This window comes from Coregonus clupeaformis, unplaced genomic scaffold (genome assembly GCF_020615455.1).
Source record: "Coregonus clupeaformis isolate EN_2021a unplaced genomic scaffold, ASM2061545v1 scaf0514, whole genome shotgun sequence".
NCBI classification, from domain to species: Eukaryota; Metazoa; Chordata; class Actinopteri; order Salmoniformes; family Salmonidae; genus Coregonus; species Coregonus clupeaformis.
In genome coordinates this window covers 271,183-295,000 of record NW_025533969.1, presented here as the reverse complement: position 1 = coordinate 295,000, position 23,818 = coordinate 271,183, and the positions used below count along the sequence as shown (strand labels likewise).

Genomic DNA, 23,818 nt, shown 5'->3' with positions numbered 1-23,818 from the left:
GGGACGATAGACGGGGCCATGTACCGTCAAATCTTGGGTGAGAACCTCCTTACCTCAGCCAGGGCATTGAAAATGGGTCGTGGGTGGGTATTCCAGCATGACAATGACCCAAAACACACGGCCAAGGCAACAAAGGAGTGGCTCAAGAAGAAGCACATTACGGTCCTGGAGTGGCCTAGCCAGTCTCCAGACCTTAATCCCATAGAAAATCTGTGGAGGGAGCTGAAGGTTCGAGTTGCCAAACGTCAGCCTCGAAACCTTAATGACTTGGAGAAGATCTGCAAAGAGGAGTGGGACAAAATCCCTCCTGAGATGTGTGCAAACCTGGTGGCCATCTACAAGAAACGTCTGACCTCTGTGATTGCCAACAAAGGTTTTGCCACCAAGTACTAAGTCATGTTTTGCAGAGGGGTCAAATACTTATTTCCCTCATTAAAATGCAAATCAATTTATAAAAAAATTTACATGCGTTTTTCTGGATTTTTTGGTTGTTATTCTGTCTCTCACTGTTGAAATAAACATACCATTACAATTATAGACTGATCATGTCTTTGTCAGTGGGCAAACGTACAAAATCAGCAGGGGATCAAATACTTTATGCCCTCACTGTACCCCTAACCTTAACCCTAACCCTAAACCTAACCCTAATTCTAACCCTAACCCTAAACCTAATCTCTAAACCTAAAATAGCCTTTTTACAAGTGAAAACTTCTCAGACTTTTTGTTGGTTTACTATTCTTGTGAGGACTTCTGGTATACACACAAATACACACACACACACACACACACACACACACACACACACACACACACACACACACACACACACACACACACATACACACACAGACAGACGCTCATTCAGACATGCACACACACACACACACACACACACAGTAACATTCACAGACAGATCAACATCCTCCTCAGGTAATACACTAACAAATGCAAATAGAAACATTGCAAATAATTGTGTGTGTGTGTGTGACCTGTCTGTGTACCTCCAGGTTCATCTATGAGACTGAGCACTTCAACGGAGTAGCAGAGCTACTGGAGATTCTGGGCAGGTGTGTTCTCTTTATCTTTACATCTTTACATCTTTACATCAGGTGTGTTCTCTTTATCTTTACATCTTTACATCAGGTGTGTTCTCTGTATCTTTACATCTTTACATCAGGTGTGTTGTCTTTATCTTTACATCTTTACATCAGGTGTGTTCTCTTTATCTTTACATCTTTACATCAGGTGTGTTCTCTTTATCTTTACATCTTTACATCAGGTGTGTTCTCTTTATCTTTCAATCTTTACATCAGGTGTGTTATCTTTATCTTTACATCTTTACATCAGGTGTGTTCTCTTTACATCTTTACATCAGGTGTGTTCTCTTTATCTTTACATCTTTACATCAGGTGTGTTCTCTTTATCTTTCAATCTTTACATCAGGTGTGTTCTCTTTATCTTTACATCTTTACATCAGGTGTGTTCTCTTTACATCTTTACATCAGGTGTGTTCTCTTTATCTTTACATCTTTACATCAGGTGTGTTCTCTTTATCTTTACATATTTACATCAGGTGTGTTCTCTTTATCTTTACATATTTACATCAGGTGTGTTCTCTTTATCTTTACATCAGGTGTGTTCTTTTTATCTTTACATCAGGTGTGTTCTCTTTATCTTTACATCTTTACATCAGGTGTGTTCTCTTTATCTTTACATCTTTACATCAGGTGTGTTCTCTTTATCTTTACATCTTTACATCAGGTGTGTTCTCTTTATCTTTACATCTTTACATCAGGTGTGTTCTCTTTATCTTTACATCTTTACATCAGGTGTGTTCTCTTTCTCTTTACATTTTTACATCAGGTGTGTTCTCTTTATCTTTACATCAGGTGTGTTCTCTTTATCTTTACATCTTTACATCAAGTGTGTTCTCTTTATCTTTACATCTTTACATCAGGTGTGTTCTCTTTATCTTTACATCTTTACATCAGGTGTGTTCTCTTTATCTTTATATCTTTACATCAGGTGTGTTCTCTTTATCTTTACATCTTTACATCAGGTGTGTTCTCTTTATCTTTACGTCTTTACATCAGATGTCTTCTCTTTATCTTTACATCTTTACATCAGGTGTGTTCTCTTTATCTTTACATCTTTACATCAGATGTGTTCTCTTTATCTTAACATATTTACATCAGGTGTGTTCTCTTTATCTTTACATCTTTACATCAGATGTCTTCTCTTTATCTTTACATCTTTACATCAGATGTCTTCTCTTTATCTTTACATCTTTACATCAGGTGTGTTCTCTTTATCTTTACATCTTTACATCAGGTGTGTTCTCTTTATCTTTACATCTTTACATCAGGTGTGTTCTCTTTATCTTTATATCTTTACATCAGGTGTGTTCTCTTTATCTTTACATCTTTACATCAGGTGTGTTCTCTTTATCTTTACGTCTTTACATCAGATGTCTTCTCTTTATCTTTACATCTTTACATCAGGTGTGTTCTCTTTATCTTTACATCTTTACATTAGATGTGTTCTCTTTATCTTAACATCTTTACATCAGGTGTGTTCTCTTTATCTTTACATCTTTACATCAGATGTCTTCTCTTTATCTTTACATCTTTACATCAGATGTCTTCTCTTTATCTTTACATCTTTACATCAGATGTCTTCTCTTTATCTTTACATCTTTACATCAGATGTCTTCTCTTTATCTTTACATCTTTACATCAGGTGTGTTCTCTTTATCTTTACATCTTTACATCAGGTGTGTTCTCTTTATCTTTACATCTTTACATCAGGTGTGTTCTCTTTATCTTTACATATTGACATCAGGTGTGTTCTCTTTATCTTTACATATTTACATCAGGTGTGTTCTCTTTATCTTTACATATTTACATCTTGACATCAGGTGTGTTCTCTTTCTCTTTACATATTTACATCTTGACATCAGGTGTGTTCTCTTTATCTTTACATCAGAGGTGTTATCATTACATCTTTACATCAGGTGTGTTCTCTTTATCGCTACATGTTTACATATTTACGTCTTTACGTCTTCACGTCTTTATATCTTTACATCTTTGCATCTTTGCATCTTTGCATACTTACATCTTTACACATTTACAGCTTTACAGCTTTACAGCTTTACATATTTACAGCTTTGCTGCTTTACAGCGTTACATCTTTACATATTTACATCAGATGTGTTATCTTTACATCTTTACATATTTACATCAGGTGTGTTCTCTTTATCTTTATATCAGATGTGTTCTCTTTATCTTTACATCTTTATATCAGGTGTGTTATCTTTATCTTTACATCAGGTGTGTTATCTTTATCTTTCAATCTTTACATCAGGTGTGTTCTCTTTATCTTTACATCTTTACATCAGGTGTGTTCTCTTTATCTTTACATCTTTACATCAGGTGTGTTCTCTTTATCTTTACATATTTACATCAGGTGTGTTCTCTTTATCTTTACATCAGGTGTGTTCTCTTTATCTTTACATCAGGTGTGTTCTCTTTATCTTTACATCTTTACATCAGGTGTGTTCTCTTTATCTTTACATCTTTACATCAGGTGTGTCTCTTTATTTTTACATCTTTACATCAGGTGTGTTCTCTTTATCTTTACATCTTTACATCAGGTGTGTTCTCTTTATCTTTATGTCTTTACATCAGATGTCTTCTCTTTATCTTTACATCTTTACATCAGGTGTGTTCTCTTTATCTTTACATCTTTACATCAGGTGTGTTCTCTTTATCTTTACATATTGACATCAGGTGTGTTCTCTTTATCTTTACATATTGACATCAGGTGTGTTCTCTTTATCTTTACATATTTACATCTTGACATCAGGTGTGTTCTCTTTATTTTTACATCAGAGGTGTTATCATTACATCTTTACATCAGGTGTGTTCTCTTTATCACTACGTATTTACATATTTACGCCTTTACGTCTTTACGCCTTTACGTATTTACGTCTTTACATCTTTACGTCTTTACGTCTTCACATCTTTATATCTTTACATCTTTGCATCTTTGCATACTTACATCTTTACACATTTACACATTTACACATTTACAGCTTTACAGCTTTACAGCTTTACATCTTTACAGCTTTACAGCTTTACATATTTACAGCTTGTGATGTCACGAGAGGCTGTGTCCTGGAGGGACGTTACGTCCCCCTGAGGTGGCTGCAAACCCAGACAGCTATGGCTCCATCTGCTGGTATGGTCGGGAACTCCACCCCTCTATGGCCAATCTTCCCACGCAGCTGAAACAAATGAGGAGCTGATGAGCTGAAGGTTTGGGAAGGGAAGAGACACAGTCTCCAACCTGGGCTCTCTGGAGGACAAGAGTGCTGCACGTCCACTTCCATGAGGAATATAAGGATTTGGAGATACTTACCTTTGGGAAATATTCACCTTTGGATATATGCACCTGTGGAAATACGTGAGAGACATTTGGAAGGACTTTTTGCTGGGTTGGCCACTAGCTGCAACGTGGACTACAGTAAGGCTGGGGAAAAGTTATCTGAGCGAGTGAGAATTATGATTTTGGATGTGGAAGAGACATCCCTGAACTGTTAACCCTTAAAGAGCCACAAGAGAACATAATTTTGTTATATTTTCGTTAATTTCCCAAGACCTATAATAAAATCCTTGTTTTGTTTGAACCTTGTCTCCTTGCACTACTTGAGCAATCCCGCTGAAAGCTGTGTAGCCTCTCGTGACGTCACAGATGGTGGAGAATACGGGCACGCTCAGCGTTAATAGTGCATGTCAGAGGAGGATACCGAAGGTTTGATCACCCAGTTTTCCAAGTTGGCCGTGAGGCTCCCCGCCGACTGAAATGGAGGACATATTGAAAGCCCTTGTTGCTGGCCAGCAAGCCCAGATGCAAGCAACGTGGCTCTCTTGGAGGAGCAAAAGAAAGCCAACCTTCTGAAGGCAGAGGAATTGCAGTTGCAGAGACAGAGGGTGGTCCAAAATACCCGCCCAATAAAGGCAAGTGACTTTATATCTAAGATGGGAGCTACCGATGACATTGAGGCATACCTGCATGCATTTGAGGCCACGGCCACTAGGGAAGCCTGGCCCAAGCAACAGTGGGTTGGTCTGTTAGCCCCCTTCCTAACCGGGGAATCGCTGAATGCTGTCCGGGACCTGGGCCCTGACCAGGTTACTGACTATGATGCCCTGAAGTCTGAGATCCTCAGCAGATATGGACTCACAAAGTTTGGTATGGCCCAGCGCTTTCACAGCTGGACCTTCCAACCAGACCAACCTCCCTCGGGCGCAGATGCATGAACTTGTCCGAATCGCAAGGAAATGGCTGGATCCGCAGAGGAATACAGCAGCGGCGGTGGTGGGAGGCCGTTGTGGTGGATCGTTACCTACGCGCCCTGCCTTATGAGGCAAAACGGTTCATCAGTCAACAGGCCTTGACCACGGCTGATCTGACCGTGGAAGCTGTGGAAAAGTACCAGGCCACAGCGGAGATGCTGAATGCTTCCCGAAAAGACCCCAGGAGGGCGGCCCCCACCACAAATGGGAAGAACCCGTCCAAAGGACCCCAAGGTCTCGAACCCAGCCACGTCAGGACTTATCCCGGCTCCAGGGGGAGCCAGAAACCAGGCGGGTCCAAGAAGAGTACACCAGGAGGGGGGAAACTCGACAGTGTTACCGGTGTGGGGAGATGGGACATATCTCCTGGCAGTGTGGGAAACCAGCCGATGAACCTATGCCCACTGCGGAGTCCTCCAGCTCAGCACCCACACACCGTTTTGCCTCGCTCTTGGGAGTCGTAGATGGCGGCCCAGATCGACCCCCCACCTGCCCGGTAACTGTGAATCACCATGATGTGGAGGCCTTACTGGATTCTGGTAGCCGGGCCACCCTGGTGCGTAAGGATTTGGTGGGCCCAACGTGTCTGACCCCGGGAAAGTCCTCCCAGTTTCCTGTGTCCATGGGGACACCAGAGAATACCCCATTACTGAACTTACAATGACCAGCACACGGGAACCATACACACGACGGCGGGGGTGGTTGATTCCCCTCCCCGTCCCTGTCCTAATTGGACGAGACTGCCCAGCCTTTTACCCACTCTGGAGAGAGTCTCAGGAGAGGATAACCCGAGTACCTCGGAAACGGAGAGGCAAGACTCATCCTGGGAAGGCTCCGGTGCAATCCTCCGAGTTACTCACTCCCGCCCGGGCTCTGATAGGGATGGCAGGTGCCCAGACCGACACAGAGACGGAGCTACAGAATCTGGACAAAGAACTGTCTGGTCTGAAGGGGACCGCTGAGAGGTATCGTTTGTTAAAGCAACAGTTAGACATGAAGACAGAAGAGTTAGATATCCTCCAGGCTAAACTCCAACAGAGCTCCTTCCATAAGCAACAGGAGGAGCTGGAGAGGCTGCGCAGGACCATCGAGGAGTGTGAGGAGACCCTGCGCAGTAGTAAGGAGGTCCAGAAGAAGGCAGAGGAGAAGTACAAGGTGTTGGAGAACAAGATGAAGAATGCGGAGGCAGAGAGAGAGAAGGAACTGAAAGCTGCTCAACAGAAGCTAAACTCTGCTAAAACCAAGGCTGATGCGTTCAGTAAGAAACTCAAGGAGAGACAACAGGAGGCTGAGTCCCTGGTCCTAGAGGTGGAGGAGTTGAAGAGAGAGCAGGCTGGCAAGCACCACGGCAATGCGGGACGCCCTCTCCCGGCGTGATGCCTTCTTCGCTGCCTTTACCCCGACGAGGACGTCGGGTCCCGAGGAGGGGGATGTGTGATGTCACGAGAGGCTGTGTCCTGGAGGGACGTTACATCCCCCTGAGGTGGCTGCAAACCCAGACAGCTATGGCTCCATCTGCTGGTATGGTCGGGAACTCCACCCCTCTATGGCCAATCTTCCCACGCAGCTGAAACAAATGAGGAGCTGATGAGCTGAAGGTTTGGGAAGGGAAGAGACACAGTCTCCAACCTGGGCTCTCTGGAGGACAAGAGTGCTGCACGTCCACTTCCATGAGGAATATAAGGATTTGGAGATACTTACCTTTGGGAAATATTCACCTTTGGATATATGCACCTGTGGAAATACGTGAGAGACATTTGGAAGGACTTTTTGCTGGGTTGGCCACTAGCTGCAACGTGGACTACAGTAAGGCTGGGGAAAAGTTATCTGAGCGAGTGAGAATTATGATTTTGGATGTGGAAGAGACATCCCTGAACTGTTAACCCTTAAAGAGCCACAAGAGAACATAATTTTGTTATATTTTCGTTAATTTCCCAAGACCTATAATAAAATCCTTGTTTTGTTTGAACCTTGTCTCCTTGCACTACTTGAGCAATCCCGCTGAAAGCTGTGTAGCCTCTCGTGACGTCACAAGCTTTACAGCTTTACAGCTTTACAGCTTTACATTAGGTGTGTTCTCTTTATCTTTACATCTTTACATCAGATGTGTTCTCTTTATCTTTACATCTTTACATCAGGTGTGTTCTCTTTATCTTTACATCAGATGTGTTCTCTTTATCTTTACATCTCTACATCAGATGTGTTCTCTTTATCTTTACATCAGGTGTGTTCTCTTTATCTTTACATCAGGTGTGTTCTCTTTATCTTTACATCAGATGTGTTCTCTTTATCTTTACATCTCTACATCAGATGTGTTCTCTTTATCAGGTGTATCTTTACATCTTTGCATCTTTGCATCTTTACATCTGTACATCTTTACATATTTTCATATTTTCTATGGGGTGCACAAGGCCCTCCAGATCCACAGTCTGGTTTGTTCCTTCATACCTGAACTTGAGTTGAGTATTCCTGCTGGTTTTTGTTTCTCCCTGGCACTGACTTGATTAACACATGAACTTAACTCACACACACACTACATTGTCTCTCTGTCTCCCCTAGTAACAACAAGTCTACAAGACAGACCTTTGATTTCAGAAGGTTTCTTCATGCTGAGACAGAGATGGGGGAGGGAGGGAGGGAGGGAGGGAGGGAGGGGGGGGAGGTTGAACCAGTGAGTGACTCAGTGTTTTGGGGGAAGGAGGGGGTCTGTGCTCCAGATTGATGCTGACTGAGTATTTATAGATCAACCCACTCACTCACTGATAGATAGAAGAGATGGAGAGGGAGGGGAGCGGAGGGGAGAGAGAGGGGTAAAGAGAGAGGGAGGGGGAAGAGAGAGATTAGAGGGAGAGAGAGAGAGAGAGAGAGAGAGAGAGAGAGAGAGAGAGAGAGAGAGAGAGAGGTTAGAGGGAGGCAGGGAGGGAGGGAGGAAGGGAGGGAGGGAGGGGCTGAGAAGAGTACAGAGAGAGGGAGCAAGAGAGAGAGGAAGAGGTAGAGAGGGAGAGGGGTGGGGAAAGTGAGAGAGGGAGAGGGGGGAGAGGGAGAGGGGAGCGAGAGAGAGAGGGAGAGAGGGGGAGAGAGGGGGAGAGAGGGGGAGGGGTGAGGCGGAAGAGGGAGAGGGAGAGAGAGAGAGAGAGAGAGAGAGAGAGAGAGAGAGAGAGAGAGAGAGAGAGAGAGAGAGAGAGAGAGAGAGAGAGAGAGAGAGAGAGAGAGAGAGAGAGAAACAGAGACAGAAACAGAGACAGAGACAGAAACAGAGACAGAGAGATGGTGATGATGTGATGACATTACAGATATTACACTTCTTTCTTCATCCCTTTTTCCTCCTCTCCTCTTTTTCTCCTCCTACTCTTCCTCCCCGCTATTGCTCTTCCTCTACCTCTACCTCTTCCCTCTTTTCTTTTCTATCTCTCACTCCTCTATCCACCTCCCTCTTTCTTTCTCTCCACCTCTCTTTTTCTCTCCATCTCTTCTCCGCATCTACCTACCCAAACGTCCCTCTGTCTCCCTCTCTGCGTTCTCCCTCTCTCTCTCTCTCTTTCTCTCGCTGTCTCCCCCCCACAGCATTATAAACGGGTTTGCGCTACCCCTGAAGTCGGAACACAAGCAGTTCCTGGTTCGAGTCCTGATCCCTCTACACACAGCCAAGTCCCTGTCCATCTTCCACGCACAGGTCTGTCACGCACATACACACATACATTCTCTCTCTCTCTCTCTCTCTGTCTCTATCTCTGTCTCTGTCTCTCTCTCTCTCTCTCTCTCTCTCTGTCTCTATCTCTGTCTCTGTCTCTCTCTCTCTCTCTCTCTCGCTCTCGCTCTCTCTGTCTCTCTCTCTCTCTCTCTCTCTCTCTCTCTCTCTCGCTCTCGCTCTCTCTGTCTCTCTCTCTCTCTCTCTCTCTCCTCTCTCTCTCTCTCTCTGTTCTTCAGTACTTCGTGTTAGATATTAAATATGATAGACTGCAATGTGTACCCATGACCACTAGAGAGCGGCCTCGAGTCACACTTCAGACAGACTGGCGGCCTCGAGCCACACAATCCTCAGACACACACACACACACACACACACACACACACACACACACAACACACACACACACACACACACACACACACACACACACACACACACACACACACACACACGCACACACACCCACACACCCACCACCAGTATCTGTGAATGTGTGTGTGTGTGTGTGTGTGTGTGTGTCTATGTAAATGTAGATGTCTGTGTTTAAAATATGTTGAGTTCTATTAAAATCTGTATATACCCGTCAGGGTTTCCATTAGCCAGTAATTGCCGGCGAAAAACTAAATCCGGCTTTTGCCCCCCCAAAAAAAAATGAAAATCTAATAAATATAATTGTTTCCGGCCAAATTGACCAGGAGAAAAAACTAAATTAGGCAGGCTATCAGCGGGTCACCCACCACTTTAAAATGTCAGCTGGGGCAGTATGCATTTTGAAAACGTAGTTAATTGTTTGAATGTTTTACTTCATATTATGAAAGTCTCAACATAGAAATGTGGAGGCAATTATTTTATATTAAGACTTCATAGGCGCCGCGTGAGTTTCAAGTTCGGGGAAGCATGGTCTACAATTTATCCTACCATTTCTACCGATCTGCGTGCCAGTTATGATTTTCATATGCGCATTTTCGTGGAACAGTTTAATTTCAATAATAACGTTTTCGTTTCTCAAAATCATTGTCATGTGGACAATCATACAAATCTTAGTTAAAATGATATAAATATAAAAGTAAACATTTAACTAATGCGAGAGCACCGACCTCTGCCATACGGACACATTGATACACCGTAATCATTGGCGCCTTAATAGCATAGATGAGCGCATGGAACTCAGAGATGGCCAATGCAGCCGTTGGCCTCTAACATCCATTGTCAACTAAGTAAAAATAGATATAGCCGAAAAAATAAAAACAATAGAAAATAGACTATACTGATGACAATTCCGGTTCTTTCAATCACATTAATCTCTCTACTCCGTCTGTCTGCCTCCCTTTCAATCTATCTTGATTTGAGCTATCGCTAGTGAAGCGCAACATTGTATCAAATCAATACACTGGATCTGGCCGGAAGCTGTGTCTAGCGAACTTGCATCATTGTATCAACTAGCCTATTCTGTCCCTCAAGAGTTTCCGGCACCAGTGAGCTCAGGACAGACAGCTATTTTTTGCGCAATGGAAAGAGGTAGGCTATTTTATGACGTTTCCACTGGATATATGGGATCACTGAGAAGCTGAGAAATGACTGAGAAGCTCAGTTTATTAGTGGTAACTAAGACAATCAGAAATCAAACATCCCCAAATGGGCACGTTCCTACATTTGCGCGCAGCATGCCAGGCTACTTCTATGCGTGCTCATGCACGTGGGCTCCCTCGTCGTTAACAAGGCAGAGAAACCAGACCCATGCTCATCGCTCACATGGAGCACTCCAAACCAAAAGACAATGAAAAAAATGGACAACTCTTAAATGATGGTTATGAAATGAACCTAAACTTGTTTCTTACAAGTGTAGCAGGTTGTGAACTCTGCAAACAACGTTTCCACTCCGATAATGAGAACGCCAAATGACTGTAGGCGTAATTAGTAATACAATGCATTAACAGAAAGTAATGTAACCAAATGACTGGGATTAACGGTGCATTTACTGCTGGTGGCATATGTAATGGAGAACTGATCAAAATAAACAATTAAAGGGCAAACAATTCACATGAAACAATAAATGCGCAAGAATTGGCGGGAGACAGCTGAGCCATTCTAGAGAGCTGAGCACGTATAGGCCACAGCCCTTCTTCTTATCTCAACATGTTTTATTATACTCAAGACACGTTATCTTGACACTTATTTTTGATGCTTTTCACTGACAGCCGCAACTCGATAATCAGCTAGGCCTTTTGTCAGCACGCTGTCTATGAAAGACTTCCTCATATGCCATTTATCTCCTGTTCTGTTGGTTTTCATTTCAACTTTCTTTCGTTGTCCTGAAGCCAAAGGCACAATCCCAGTCATATTAGCAACCCATCCTAGTCGTTGCATCTTTAGATTCACCCTCCCTTAGATTTCGTCTCTGTCATATACTGCTCGCATCAGGTGGGCTGTTTAGAATGGTGTTTTCCCGCGAATTGCATTTTGGCAAATGTTTGAAAATGACGTTTTATTCTGAGCACTAATAGGTTACACACCCAAGGCATATGTGTCCAGTACATTTCTCAACTGGCCGGTAAATTAAAATCTTCCCGATCATGTTGTCCAGCGTCAATGGAAACCTTGGTACCCCTATGTGTGCATCTCTGTTGAGGTGTGTGTTCATAATAATATGCCATTTAGCAGACGCTTTTATCCAAAGCGACTTACAGTCATGTGCGCATACATTTTTACATATGGGTGGTCCCGGGGATCGAACCCACTACCCTGGCGTTACAAGCGCCATGCTCTACCAATTGAGCTACAGAGGACCAATTGTTGAGGTGTGTGTTCATCTCTGTTGAGGTGTGTGTGTTAATCTCTGTTGAGGTGTGTGTTCATCTCCGTTGAAGTGTGTGTTCATCTCCGTTGAAGTGTGTGTTCATCTCCGTTGAGGTGTGTGTTCATCTCCGTTGAAGTGTGTGTTCATCTCCGTTGAAGTGTGTGTTCATCTCCGTTGAAGTGTGTGTTCATCTCCGTTGAGGTGTGTGTTACTAATCTGACTCTAATACGTTAAACGGTTGAACTCCTGTCGTCTCATTTTAATCACTCATTCTTTCCTGCTTTACTCATTCATCCCACCCTCCTTTCACCCTCTACCTCCGCACCAAAGAGAGGGAGAGAGAGAGAGGGAGAGAGAGAGAGAGAGAGAGAGAGAGAGAGAGAGAGAGAGAGAGAGAGAGAGAGAGGGACAGAGAGAGAGAGAGAGAGGGGGACAGAGAGAGAGAGAGAGAGAGAGAGAGAGAGAGAGAGAGAGAGAGAGAGAGAGAGAGAGAGAGAGAGAGAGAGGGGGAGAGAGAGAGAGAGAGAGAGAGAGAGGGAGAGAGAGAGAGAGAGAGAGAGAGAGAGAGAGAAAGGGTATAAACTCTAATATGTCAGATCCCCTCAGGGCAGGCTGTGACATCACTCCTTCCGAAGTAAACACACACACACTCCGTCGCCACGGTGCCCATTCACCACGGCAACGAGGCTGGGCGGAGGGGCAACCGCAAAACACACGCACACACGAGGCAGCCTCCGACTTCCAAAACGTCTCTTTCCTATCCTTAGCGCTGTAATCCGGTGGGATCAGGGTTTTACATCCTATTGTATTCCCACACTACGGAACGTGTGTGTATTCTGACTCTGAAGAACCCTAGGGAACGTGTGTGTGTGTAAGTGAATGTGCTTTAGTGTGTATGTGTGTTAACCTGCTGTATTTGTCTACCCTCTACAGTTAGCGTACTGCGTGGTCCAGTTTATGGAGAAAGATGCCACAGTCACAGAATACGTAAGGCACACCTTTTCTTTCATTTCTGATTTTTACCGACACACTAGACCAGCCAGGCCACAGGCACAACTTTTGTGTCACTATTCACTTCCTGTTTCACTTCCTGTTTCTCTCATGTACAGATCATACGAGGGCTCCTCAAGTACTGGCCCAAAACCTGCACCCAGAAAGAGGTGACACATCTGTGTGTGTGTGTGTGTGTACTCAGATGTGTCTCTGTTTAGGTTTGTTTTGGTATAAGGTCATGTGTTTCTCCTGTGTGTGTGTACTAGGTGATGTTCCTAGGGGAGATAGAGGAGATACTGGATGTGATTGAGCCGTCTCAGTTTATCCGTGTTCAGGAGCCTCTCTTCAAACAGATCGCTGCCTGCATCTCTAGCCCACACTTCCAGGTTAGTAACTGACTGACTCAGAGTTTCTGATATCACTCCTCACCTCTCCATCTTTCAACCCTCTCTCTCTCTCTCTCTCTCTCTCTCTCTCTCTCTCTCTCTCTCTCTCTCTCTCTCTCTCTCTCTCTCTCTCTCTCTCTCTCTCTCTCTCTCTCTCTCTCTCTCTCTCTCTCTCTCTCTCTCTCTCTCTCTCTCTCTCTCTCTCTCTCTCTCTCTCTCTCTCTCTCTCTCTCTCTCTCTCTCTCTCTCTCTCTCTCGCTCTCTCTCTCTCTCTCTCTCGCTCTCTCTCTCTCTCTCTCTCTCCCCCTGCCCATGTCCATCTCCCACCCCCATCTCTTTATTTTGCTCAATTCAATGATATTTTATTATCATGGCTGCAAAATACAGCACTGCCGAGGCGCAACAGACACAATTTAAGCAAAACACACTGATTAGGCTCTGCTCCCTCCTTCCCTGTTGTAGGTAGCAGAGAGGGCTCTGACCCCTAACCTCTGACCTTTAACCTCTGTCTGTGTTGTAGGTAGCAGAGAGGGCTCTGACCCCTAACCTCTGACCTATAACCTCTTTGTGTTGTAGGTAGCAGAGAGGGCTCTGACCCCTAACCTCTGACCTTTAACCTCTTTGTGTTGTAGGTAGCAGAGAGGGCTCTGACCCCTAACCTCTGACCTTTAACCTCTTTGTGTTGTAGGTAGCAGAGAGGGCTCTGACCCCTAACCTCTGACCATTAATCTCTCTGTGTTGTAGGTAGCAGAGAGGGCTCTGACCCCTAACCTCTGACCTTTAACCTCTTTGTGTTGTAGGTAGCAGAGAGGGCTCTGGCCCCTAACCTCTAACCTTTAAACTCTCTGTGTTGTAGGTAGCAGAGAGGGCTCTGTACTTCTGGAACAATGAGTACATCCTGTCTCTGATAGAAGAGAACAGTCAGGTGATTCTACCGCTGGTCTTCACTACACTCTACAGAGTCTCCAAGGAGCACTGGAACCAGTGAGTGACCTCTAACGCCTAACCCCTGACCTCTAACGCCTAACCCCTGACCTCTAACGCCTAACCCCTGTCCTCTAACTCCTAACCCCTGACCTCTAACGCCTAACCCCTGTCCTCTAACTCCTAACCCCTGACCTCTAACTCCTAACCCCTGACCTCTAACGCCTAACCCCTGTCCTCTAACTCCTAACCCCTGACCTCTAACTCCTAACCCCTGACCTCTAACGCCTAACCCCTGTCCTCTAACTCCTAACCCCTGACCTCTAACTCCTAACCCCTGACCTCTAACTCCTAACCCCTGACCTCTAACTCCTAACCCCTGACCTCTAACGCCTAACCCCTGTCCTCTAACGCCTAACCCCTGACCTCTAACGCCTAACCCCTGTCCTCTAACTCCTAACCCCTGACCTCTAACTCCTAACCCCTGACCTCTAACTCCTAACCCCTGTCCTCTAACTCCTAACCCCTGACCTCTAACTCCTAACCCCTGATCTCTAAGTCTGTATGAACTCTATGAATCTCTGCAGATACCTCTCTAACCCCACCCTCACTCTCTTGCTGTCATTCACATTTCCTCCATCCCTCTCCATCTATCTCCTTCCATCTCTCTCTCTCTCTCTCCATCCAACCATCCCTCTCCTTCCATCTCTCTCTCTCTCTCTCTCCATCCAACCATCCCTCTCCTTCCATCTCTCTCTCTCTCTCTCTCTCTCCATCCAACCATCCCTCTCCTTCCATCTCTCTCTCTCTCTCCATCCAACCATCCCTCTCCTTCCATCTCTCTCTCTCTCTCTCTCTCTCTCTCTCTCTCTCCATCCAACCATCCCTCTCCTTCCATCTCTCTCTCTCTCCATCCATCCAACCATCCCTCTCCTTCCATCTCTCTCTCTCTCCATCCATCCAACCATCCCTCTCCTTCCATCTCTCTCTCTCTCTCCATCCAACCATCCCTCTCCTTCCATCTCTCTCTCTCTCCATCCAACCATCCCTCTCCTTCCATCTCTCTCTCTCTCTCCATCCAACCATCCCTCTCCTTCCGTCTCTCTCTCTCTCCATCCAACCATCCCTCTCCTTCCATCTCTCTCTCTCTCTCCATCCAACCATCCCTCTCCTTCCGTCTCTCTCTCTCTCTGCAGGACGATAGTCTCTCTAATCTACAATGTTCTGAAGACCTTTATGGAGATGAACAGCAAGCTGTTTGATGACCTCACTGCCTCTTACAAAGTGGACAAACAGAAGTGAGTGTGTGTGATGCTGTCCTTTAGCGTGTGTGTGTGTATACGAGTGCATGTTTACACTCTCTCTCTCTCTCTCTCTCTCTCTCTCTGTCTCTCTCTCTCTCTCTCTCGCTGTCTCTCTGTCTCTCTCTCTCTCTCTCTCTCTCTCTCTCTCTCTGTCTCTGTCTCTCTCTCTCTGTCTCTCTCTCTCTCTCTCTGTCTCTCTCTCTCTCTCTCTCTCTCTCTCTCTCTCTCTCTCTCTCTCTCTCTCTCTCTCTCTGTCTCTCTGTCTCTCTCTCTCTCTGTCTCTCTCTGTCTCTCTGTCTCTCTCTCTGTCTCTCTCTCTCTCTCTCTCTCTCTCTCTCTCTCTCTCTCTCTCTCTCTCTCTCTCTCTCTCTCTCTCTCTCTCTCTCTCTCTCTCTCTCTCTCTCTGTCTCTCTCTCTCTCTGTCTCTCTCTCTCTCTGTCTCTCTCTCTCTCTCTCTCTCTCTCTCTCTCTCTCTCTCTCTCTCTCTCTCTCTCTCTCTCTCTCTCTCTCTCTCTCTCTCTCTCTCTCTCTCTCTCTCTCTCTCTCTCTCTCGCTCTCTCTCACTCTCTCTCTGTGTACCAGGGAGTTGAAGAGGGAGCGTGAGCGTGCAGAGCTGTGGCGGGGCCTGGAGGAGCAGCAGGAGAGGAGGCTGCAGACCCTGGGGGAGACCAGTCGTAATCAGAAGAACCTCCAGGAGAGAGGGGAGCCTCCTCAGCCCTCCTCCCCACAGACGGCACTCCCTAAGCAGCTAGACCTCAAGTCCAGTGGACCCTACTCCACCACCTAGAGTCAGACAGAGAATCAGTACCAGATCCACAGAGTACAGAACATATAGAGACAGTTAGTACACACACACACACACACACACACACACACACACACACACACACACACACACACACACACATAGAGAAATAGTGGTGTTTAAAGAGCAGAGCCTAAAATAGACACAGACTGAATACATACTGAATACACAGACTGAATACGTAGACTGAATACACAGACTGAATATGTAGACTGAATACATAGACGGAATACATAGACGGAATACATATACTGAATAAACATACAGAATAAACATACATATCGCAAACACTGAATACCCAGAAGGAATGCACACACGGAATACACACACTGAATACACCTATTAATACACAGACTGAATACACATACCGAATTACACAAGCAGCCCTGTACACCAGTGGTTCCCAAACTTTTTTTGAACTGAGGCACACCTTGATGGGATGAAAGATTCTGCGGCACAATTTAATGACCTCCATCTCATCTGATCCACACAGCAAATCATCTCTTTTCTGTGACAAACATTTATTATAGATCAAATTGGGTTTATTTGAACTATGTTCATAGTTCCTTACTCATGATGATTAATTTGTGTGTACCCCTTTAAGTATGTCCCGCGAATTCGTGCACTATAAGAAAAAATGTAGCTATGGTAAAATAGGTCTTTATTTTTTAACGGTTTGGACCGTTTTTTTCTCCTTTTCTGTAATTTATAAAGGTGCAACTACGGACACAAAGCCATCCATGCTCCGTTTGTTTCTATGGTACAGCTAACGGAGCATTCACACCAAGCCACGCTAGCCTCGCCCTCACGTGGGTGCCTAACAAGCTAGCAAGCAAGCTAGGTAGCGCTTTGTATCAACAGCTATGGGTTAAAAGCTATGGTGAGCCCCATGCTGGCATTGCTCTACGGTCCCCGCTCACTTCCCCCTCCTACTCCTCTTGTTTTTCGTTCCATTGAAAGTGGGCGGGGCTCTGTTTGTTTCATCGCCGACAACGTGTTATGTGGAAATGCACTGCAATCACAGTTGCCTGTGCTAATGGTTCTCACAGGCGAAGTAAAATGTTACAAATGACTTTTGCTCGTGAAGCGCCCCTCGAATGATACAAAATGTAACAACAGCCTGAGAACACTGGACTTGAAACAACCACACAGATGTAACCATGTGACTTTTAATGTTTTATGTGAACGCCACTGGTGCTCCCAAATCAACTTTCCATGTGCATTCCACAAGTCACGTTTATAAGTGTGTTTTTAAAAAAATCATCAAAATTAGGAAAAGTTTTGCGGCACACCTGAGAGTTCCTCAAGGCATACCACACCCACTCTTAGCACTGCAATACTACACACACTCCCTATCTCAAACTAAACATATTTTTCACTCTCTTTCTCTCTCTCTCTCTCTCTCTCTCTCTCTCTCTCTCTCTTGCTCTCTCTCTCTCTCACCCACCCACCCACCCACACACACACACACACTCACACAAACACTGAGACCCACTGGTACTGATTCTAGCTGTCAAGGTTTCGATGTGGAACCGTCCTCCCAGTTCTGCGACAAGGACTTTTTACTGTCCCAAAAGATGAAGAGGAATGATGATGATGATGAAGTTAAAATAACATTGTTCCTTCTTCTCTAATGCTAATGTTTTTATATGTCTGAATATGATCATATTATGATCATATTATGATCATATTATGATCATATTATTATCATTATTATTATCATTATTATAGTGTTGTTCGGTTGGAGACTCCTTTAGTGGTAGCACTCCTAATGCTTCAGCAGAACTAGGGCACGGCCCAAATCACACCCTATTCACCACTGGCCAAAAGTAGTGCACTATGTCGTTCACTACTGGCCAAAAGTAGTGCACTATGTCGTTCACTACTGGCTAGCCCATAGACAGGGTTACATTTGACATTTTAGTCATTTGGCAGACGCTCTTATCCAGAGCGACTTACATGAGCAATTAGGGTTAAGTGCCTTGCTTAAGGGCACATCGACAGATTTTTCACCTAGTCGGCTCGGGGATATGAACCAGCGACTTTTCGGTTACTGGCACAACGCTCTTACCCACTAAGCTACCTGCCGGTTGGCCCATAGATAGGGTTAGCCCATAGATAGGATTAGCCCATAGATAGGATTAGCCCATAGATAGGATTAGCCCATAGGGTTCTGGTCATTTGGGAAGCAGTGGTGTTTGATTTGGGACGACCCCTTAGCTGCTGGGATGCTGCGACCCCTGACCCCTGCTAGACTAAAACTGTTCTGTCATTATTCTTGTCTGTTTATAATTGACTGATTAATTGATTGATTAATTAATTGGTTAATTGATTGATTAATTGGTTGGTTGATTGATTGAGAGTCAGAAAACCCCCGAAATGTTCTTTCAGCAATATTCTCATTTGTTTGGGATAATGTGTGTAGGGGGGTACGATACGGAGGGGGTGTTTCTGTGACCCCCTCCTTGGGATTGCATCCCAAATATCACCCTATTCCCTATGTAGTGCACTACTTATGACCAGAACCCAGCAAAAGTAGTGCACTACATAAGGAATAGGGTGCCATTTGGAATGCAACCTCAGTCTACCACCTTGAATTTTGTCCTTAATATCACACTGTCTTACTGTGCTTCTGTGCATATTATTATGATTCACTCATTTGATGAAATTACTTATAATTCGTTTTTATATTTTTGTTATGTTTTTGTATGTTGGTTTTGTCGATATCTGATATGTATGATATTTCTTATTTGATCTCTGGAATTGTGACCTTATTGCAGGATGTTGGCAAAGATGAGAAGTTAGTGTGTGTGTGTGAGAGAGAGATGGAGAGGGGATGGAAGTTGGTGTGTGTGTGTGTGTGTGTGTGTGTGTGAGTTTGGTACGAGTGTAACAGTGACAGGAGATGTGTATAGGAACAGGGTTTGAATCAGAATGTAACATGTTTGATTGATTGTGAATCTGGAGGTTCTGCTGGCATCTTGTTACCAAGACAACCAAACCAGCAGCTTTCAACACTCTTCTAACTGTTTTTCATTTAAACAAAACACTAAAAAATCATAGAAAAGAAACAAAACTCACTATCGTTAAAACTCACTTCATGATTTTTTGCTAGTTACCCATAATTCCCCCATTTGTCAGTCAGTCAGTCAGTTTTCTGGGAGATGAATCATCCCTCCCACTATTCTGTTCTAGAACCAGAATAATTATATTCTGGAGTCGGAACCCAGTTTATCAGAGGAGAGAAGAGGCTCCCTCCCTCCCTCCCGTCAGTCAGTCAGTCAGTCAGTAGAATTATAGAACGGCAATAATAATGGAATAATGGGATTGAATATGTACGCATACGTAGCATCACTAAACTAGAATTGCACTGTCCTCCTGGTCTGGTCTGTAGGCTAAACGTTGCTCAGAAACATAGAAACCATCGATGATGACCAACAGCTGGGGAGATGAATGTACAGTCAAGTTAAACTGGGCTTGTAGAGATGATGATGATGATAAATTAACTTCACTTTGAGAAAACAATGGAGGAGTGTGTGTCGTTTTTTAAAGGTAATATAAATTACCATACTGGATGTGAGTACAATACATACTCTCTCTCTCTGTCTCTGTCTCTGTCTCCCTCTCTCTGTCTCTCTCTCTGTCTCTCTCTCTCTCTCTCTCTCTCTCTCTCTCTCTCTCTCTCTCTCTCTCTCTCTCTCTCTCTCTCTCTCTCTCTCTCTCTCTCTCTCTCTCTCTCTCTCTATCTATCTGTCTCTCTCTCTCTCTGTCTCTCTCTCTCTCTCTCTCTCTCTCTCTCTCTCTCTCTCTCTCTCTCTCTCTCTGTCTCTCTCTCTATCTCTCTGTCTCTCTATCTCTCTCTCTGTCTCTCTGTCTCTCTCTCTGTCTCTCTGTATCTCTATCTTTCTCTCTGTCTCTCTCTGTGTCTCTCTCTCTCTCTATATATATATATATATCTCTGTCTCTGTCTCTCTCTCTCTCTCTCTCTGTCTCTCTCTCTCTCTCTCTCTCTCTCTCTCTCTGTCTCTGTCTCTGTCTCTGTCTCTCTCTCTCTGTCTCTCTCTCTGTCTCTCTCTCTCTGTCTCTCTCTCTGTCTCTCTCTCTGTCTCTCTCTCTCTGTCTCTCTCTCTCTCTCTCAATTCAATTCAATTCAATTTCAATTTCAATTTCAATTCAATTTCAATTTCAATTTCAATTTAAGGGCTTTATTGGCATGGGAAACGTGTGTTAACATTGCCAAAGCAAGGGAAGTAGATAGTAAACAAAAGTGAAATAAACAATAAATATTAACAGTAAACATTACACTCAGAAGTTTCAAAAGAATAAAGACATTTCAAATGTCATATTATGTATATATACAGTGTTGTAACAATGTGCAAATAGTTAAAGTACAAATGGGAAAATAAATAAACATAAATATGGGTTGTATTTACAATGGTGTTTGTTCTTCACTGGTTGCCCTTTTCTTGTGGCAACAGGTCACAAATCTTGCAGCTGTGATGGCACACTGTGGTTTTTCACCCAGTAGATAAGGGAGTTTATCAAAATTGGGTTTGTTTTCAAATTCTTTGTGGATCGCTGTAATCTGAGGGAAATATGTGTCTCTAATATGGTCATACATTTGGCAGGAGGTTAGGAAGTGCAGCTCAGTTTCCATGGTGGTTCCTCTCTCTCTCTCTCTCTCTCTCTCTGTCTCTCTATCTGTCTCTCTGTCTCTCTCTCTCTCTGTCTCTCTCTCTATCTCTCGCTCTCTCTCTCTCTCTCTCTCTCTCTCTCTCTCTCTGTATCTCTATCTCTCTCTCTGTCTCTCTCTGTGTCTCTCTCTCTCTCTATATATATATATCTCTCTCTGTCTCTGTCTCCCTCTCTGTCTCTCTGTCTCTCTCTCTCTCTGTCTCTCTCTCTCTCTCTCTCTCTCTGTCTCTCTCTCTCGCTCTCTCTGTCTCTGTCTCTGTCTCTGTCTCTCTCTCTCTCTCTCTCTCTCTCTCTCTCGCTATATATCTCTCTCTGTCTCTGTCTCTGTCTCTCTCTCCATCTCTCTATCTCTCTCTCTCTCTCTCTCTCTCTCTCTCTCTCTCTCTCTCTCTCTCTCTCTCGCTCTCTCTGTCTCTGTCTCTGTCTCTGTCTCTGTCTCTGTCTCTGTCTCTCTCTCTCTCTCTGTCTCTCTCTCTCTCTCTCTGTCTCTCTCTCTCTCTCTCTGTCTCTCTCTCTCGCTCTCTCTGTCTCTGTCTCTGTCTCTCTCTCTCTCTCTCTCTCTCTCTCTCTCTCTCTCTCTCTCTCTCTCTCTCGCTATATCTCTCTCTCTCTCTCTCTCTGTCTCTGTCTCTCTCTCTCTCTCTATCTCTCTCTCTCTGTCTCTGTCTCTGTCTCTGTCTCTCTCTCTCTCTCTCTCTCTCTCTCTCTCTCTCTCTCTGTCTCTGTCTCTGTCTCTGTCTCTGTCTCTCTCTCTCTCTCTCTCTCTCTCTCTCTCTCTCTCTCTCTCTCTCTCTCTCTCTCTCGCTCTCTCTGTCTCTGTCTCTGTCTCTGTCTCTGTCTCTGTCTCTGTCTCTGTCTCTGTCTCTGTCTCTCTCTCTCTCTCTCTCTCTCTCTCTCTCTCTCTCTCTCTCTCTCTCTCATCACTATCTCGCCATCCACCTCATGGGGCTTTAAACCAGCACCCTAAGGCTTACTGATGCTCCTCTGTGTATGTGTGGGAGGGTGTGGGGGGGGGTGTGGGGGAGGGGTGTGTGTGGGAGGGGTGTGTGGGGGAGGGTGTGTGTGGGGGGGGGGTGAACCTGATCAGCTATGGTAAATGTTCTCACCAGATGTTGGCACCACTGACTACACCAGTGACCACATCACACACACACACTGGGGTTAAGACAATATGGACAAGCATCGTAGTCCGTTTTCCAGGGAGTCTCCAACTCTAATGGCATTTTGTTATAATTGCTATGATGTCAGACTGTCCATCCAATTTCATCTGACTAGAAACGACAACAAGAAATTCGTTCAGTTCAGACAGACAGAGAGATAGGGCATTCCAACTGTCCAGTGGAGAAGACCAACCAATTAAACTGTTTCAAACAGGTTTGTATATGCTACTTTCGTTGTGGGTGGTTATCCTTGTGTCAAACAGGTTTGTATATGCTACTTTCGTTGTGGGTGGTTATCTTTGTGTCAAACAGGTTTGTATATGCTACTTTCGTTGTGGGTGGTTATCTTTGTGTCAAACAGGTTTGTATATGCTACTTTCGTTGTGGGTGGTTATCCTTGTGTCAAACAGGTTTGTATATGCTACTTTCGTTGTGGGTGGTTATCCTTGTGTCAAACAGGTTTGTATATGCTACTTTCGTTGTGGGTGGTTATCCTTGTGTCAAACAGGTTTGTATATGCTACTTTCGTTGTGGGTGGTTATCTTTGTGTCAAACAGGTTTGTATATGCTACTTTCGTTGTGGGTGGTTATCTTTGTGTCAAACAGGTTTGTATATGCTACTTTCGTTGTGGGTGGTTATCTTTGTGTTGACAAAATTTGGGAAATGTTTAATTTGTTCTTTCTTTAAAATAGTTTTCTCGCTTGCATTTTCTTTGTTATCAACGGACACGGCGCCTGACAATTGATGTAGTTTCTTGGCAACGCGAGCTTCCACTCCAGGTAATTAGAGCGCAAGAGGACCACCAGCCTTGCCGGCCCGTTAACAATAGAAAAGTTTGAAGGTAAATATTTGCATGTGAACAAAACAGACATTTGATGCTTTTGATATGATGACGATAGCAACCAGTAGAAATGGTAGAATATATGTAGCCTAATTCTAAGGACGCATCTCTATATAATATAAAATCCGTTTGTGAAAAAAACATGTATATAGTTCCATTAGTTCTATAAAGACCTAATGGAACACTTGGAATTATTTGACCATTATCATACAGCAGGCAAACATGATAAACCGTTATTATAGCACTAACTGTAACCCAGTTATTACGCAGTTTAGCCTACCTTTCTTGGTCCGCTAACCATGCAGTAATCACAACGGACGCTAGGGGGAGTAATACAGTAGTGTGTACAAGAGACTATCTGTTTGTCATATGTTGCATGGTTGAACTGAGAGTAATTTATGTGAAAGTTTCCCATAATGATTTCAAACGGTGTTTGTCCCTATTGAGTAGACCAGATGTGAATGTGATGCATGAGTTTAAAGTTTACTGAGCCCTCAGACCATTCTCATCTCTCTCTCTCTCTCTCTCTCTCTCTCTCTCTCTGTCTCTCTCTCTCTCTCTCTCTCTCTGTATCTCTCTCTCTCTCTCTCTCTCTCTCTCTCTCTCTCTCTCTCTCTCTTGTATCTCTCTCTCTCTCTCTCTCTCTCTCTCTCTCTCTCTCTCTCTATCTCTCTCTCTCTCTCTCTCTCTCTCTCTCTCTCTCTCTCTCTCTCTCTGTATCTGTATTTCTCTCTCTCTCTCTCTCTCTCTCTCTCTCTCTCTCTCTCTCTCTCTCTCTCTCTCTCTCTCTCTCTCTCTTTCTCTGTATCTGTATTTCTCTCTCTCTCTCTCTCTCTCTCTCTCTCTCTCTCTCTCTCTCTCAGG

The 23,818-nt window shown here is 44.3% G+C and overlaps 1 protein-coding gene across 1 annotated transcript in view; it reads left to right on the top strand.

Moving 5' to 3' along the window:
- The window catches only part of LOC121554355 (serine/threonine-protein phosphatase 2A 56 kDa regulatory subunit beta isoform), a 35,934-nt gene extending 17,696 nt beyond the window's left edge, over nt 1-18,238 (top strand). Inside the window, 8 exon segments of the mRNA XM_041867910.2 lie at nt 1,008-1,067; nt 8,922-9,030; nt 12,779-12,832; nt 12,955-13,005; nt 13,105-13,224; nt 14,081-14,208; nt 15,345-15,446; nt 16,035-18,238. Of these exon segments, the coding sequence (XP_041723844.2) occupies nt 1,008-1,067; nt 8,922-9,030; nt 12,779-12,832; nt 12,955-13,005; nt 13,105-13,224; nt 14,081-14,208; nt 15,345-15,446; nt 16,035-16,239 (829 nt within the window). The 3' untranslated portion in view covers nt 16,240-18,238.
- The last annotated feature ends 5,580 nt before the right edge of the window (nt 18,239-23,818 follow it).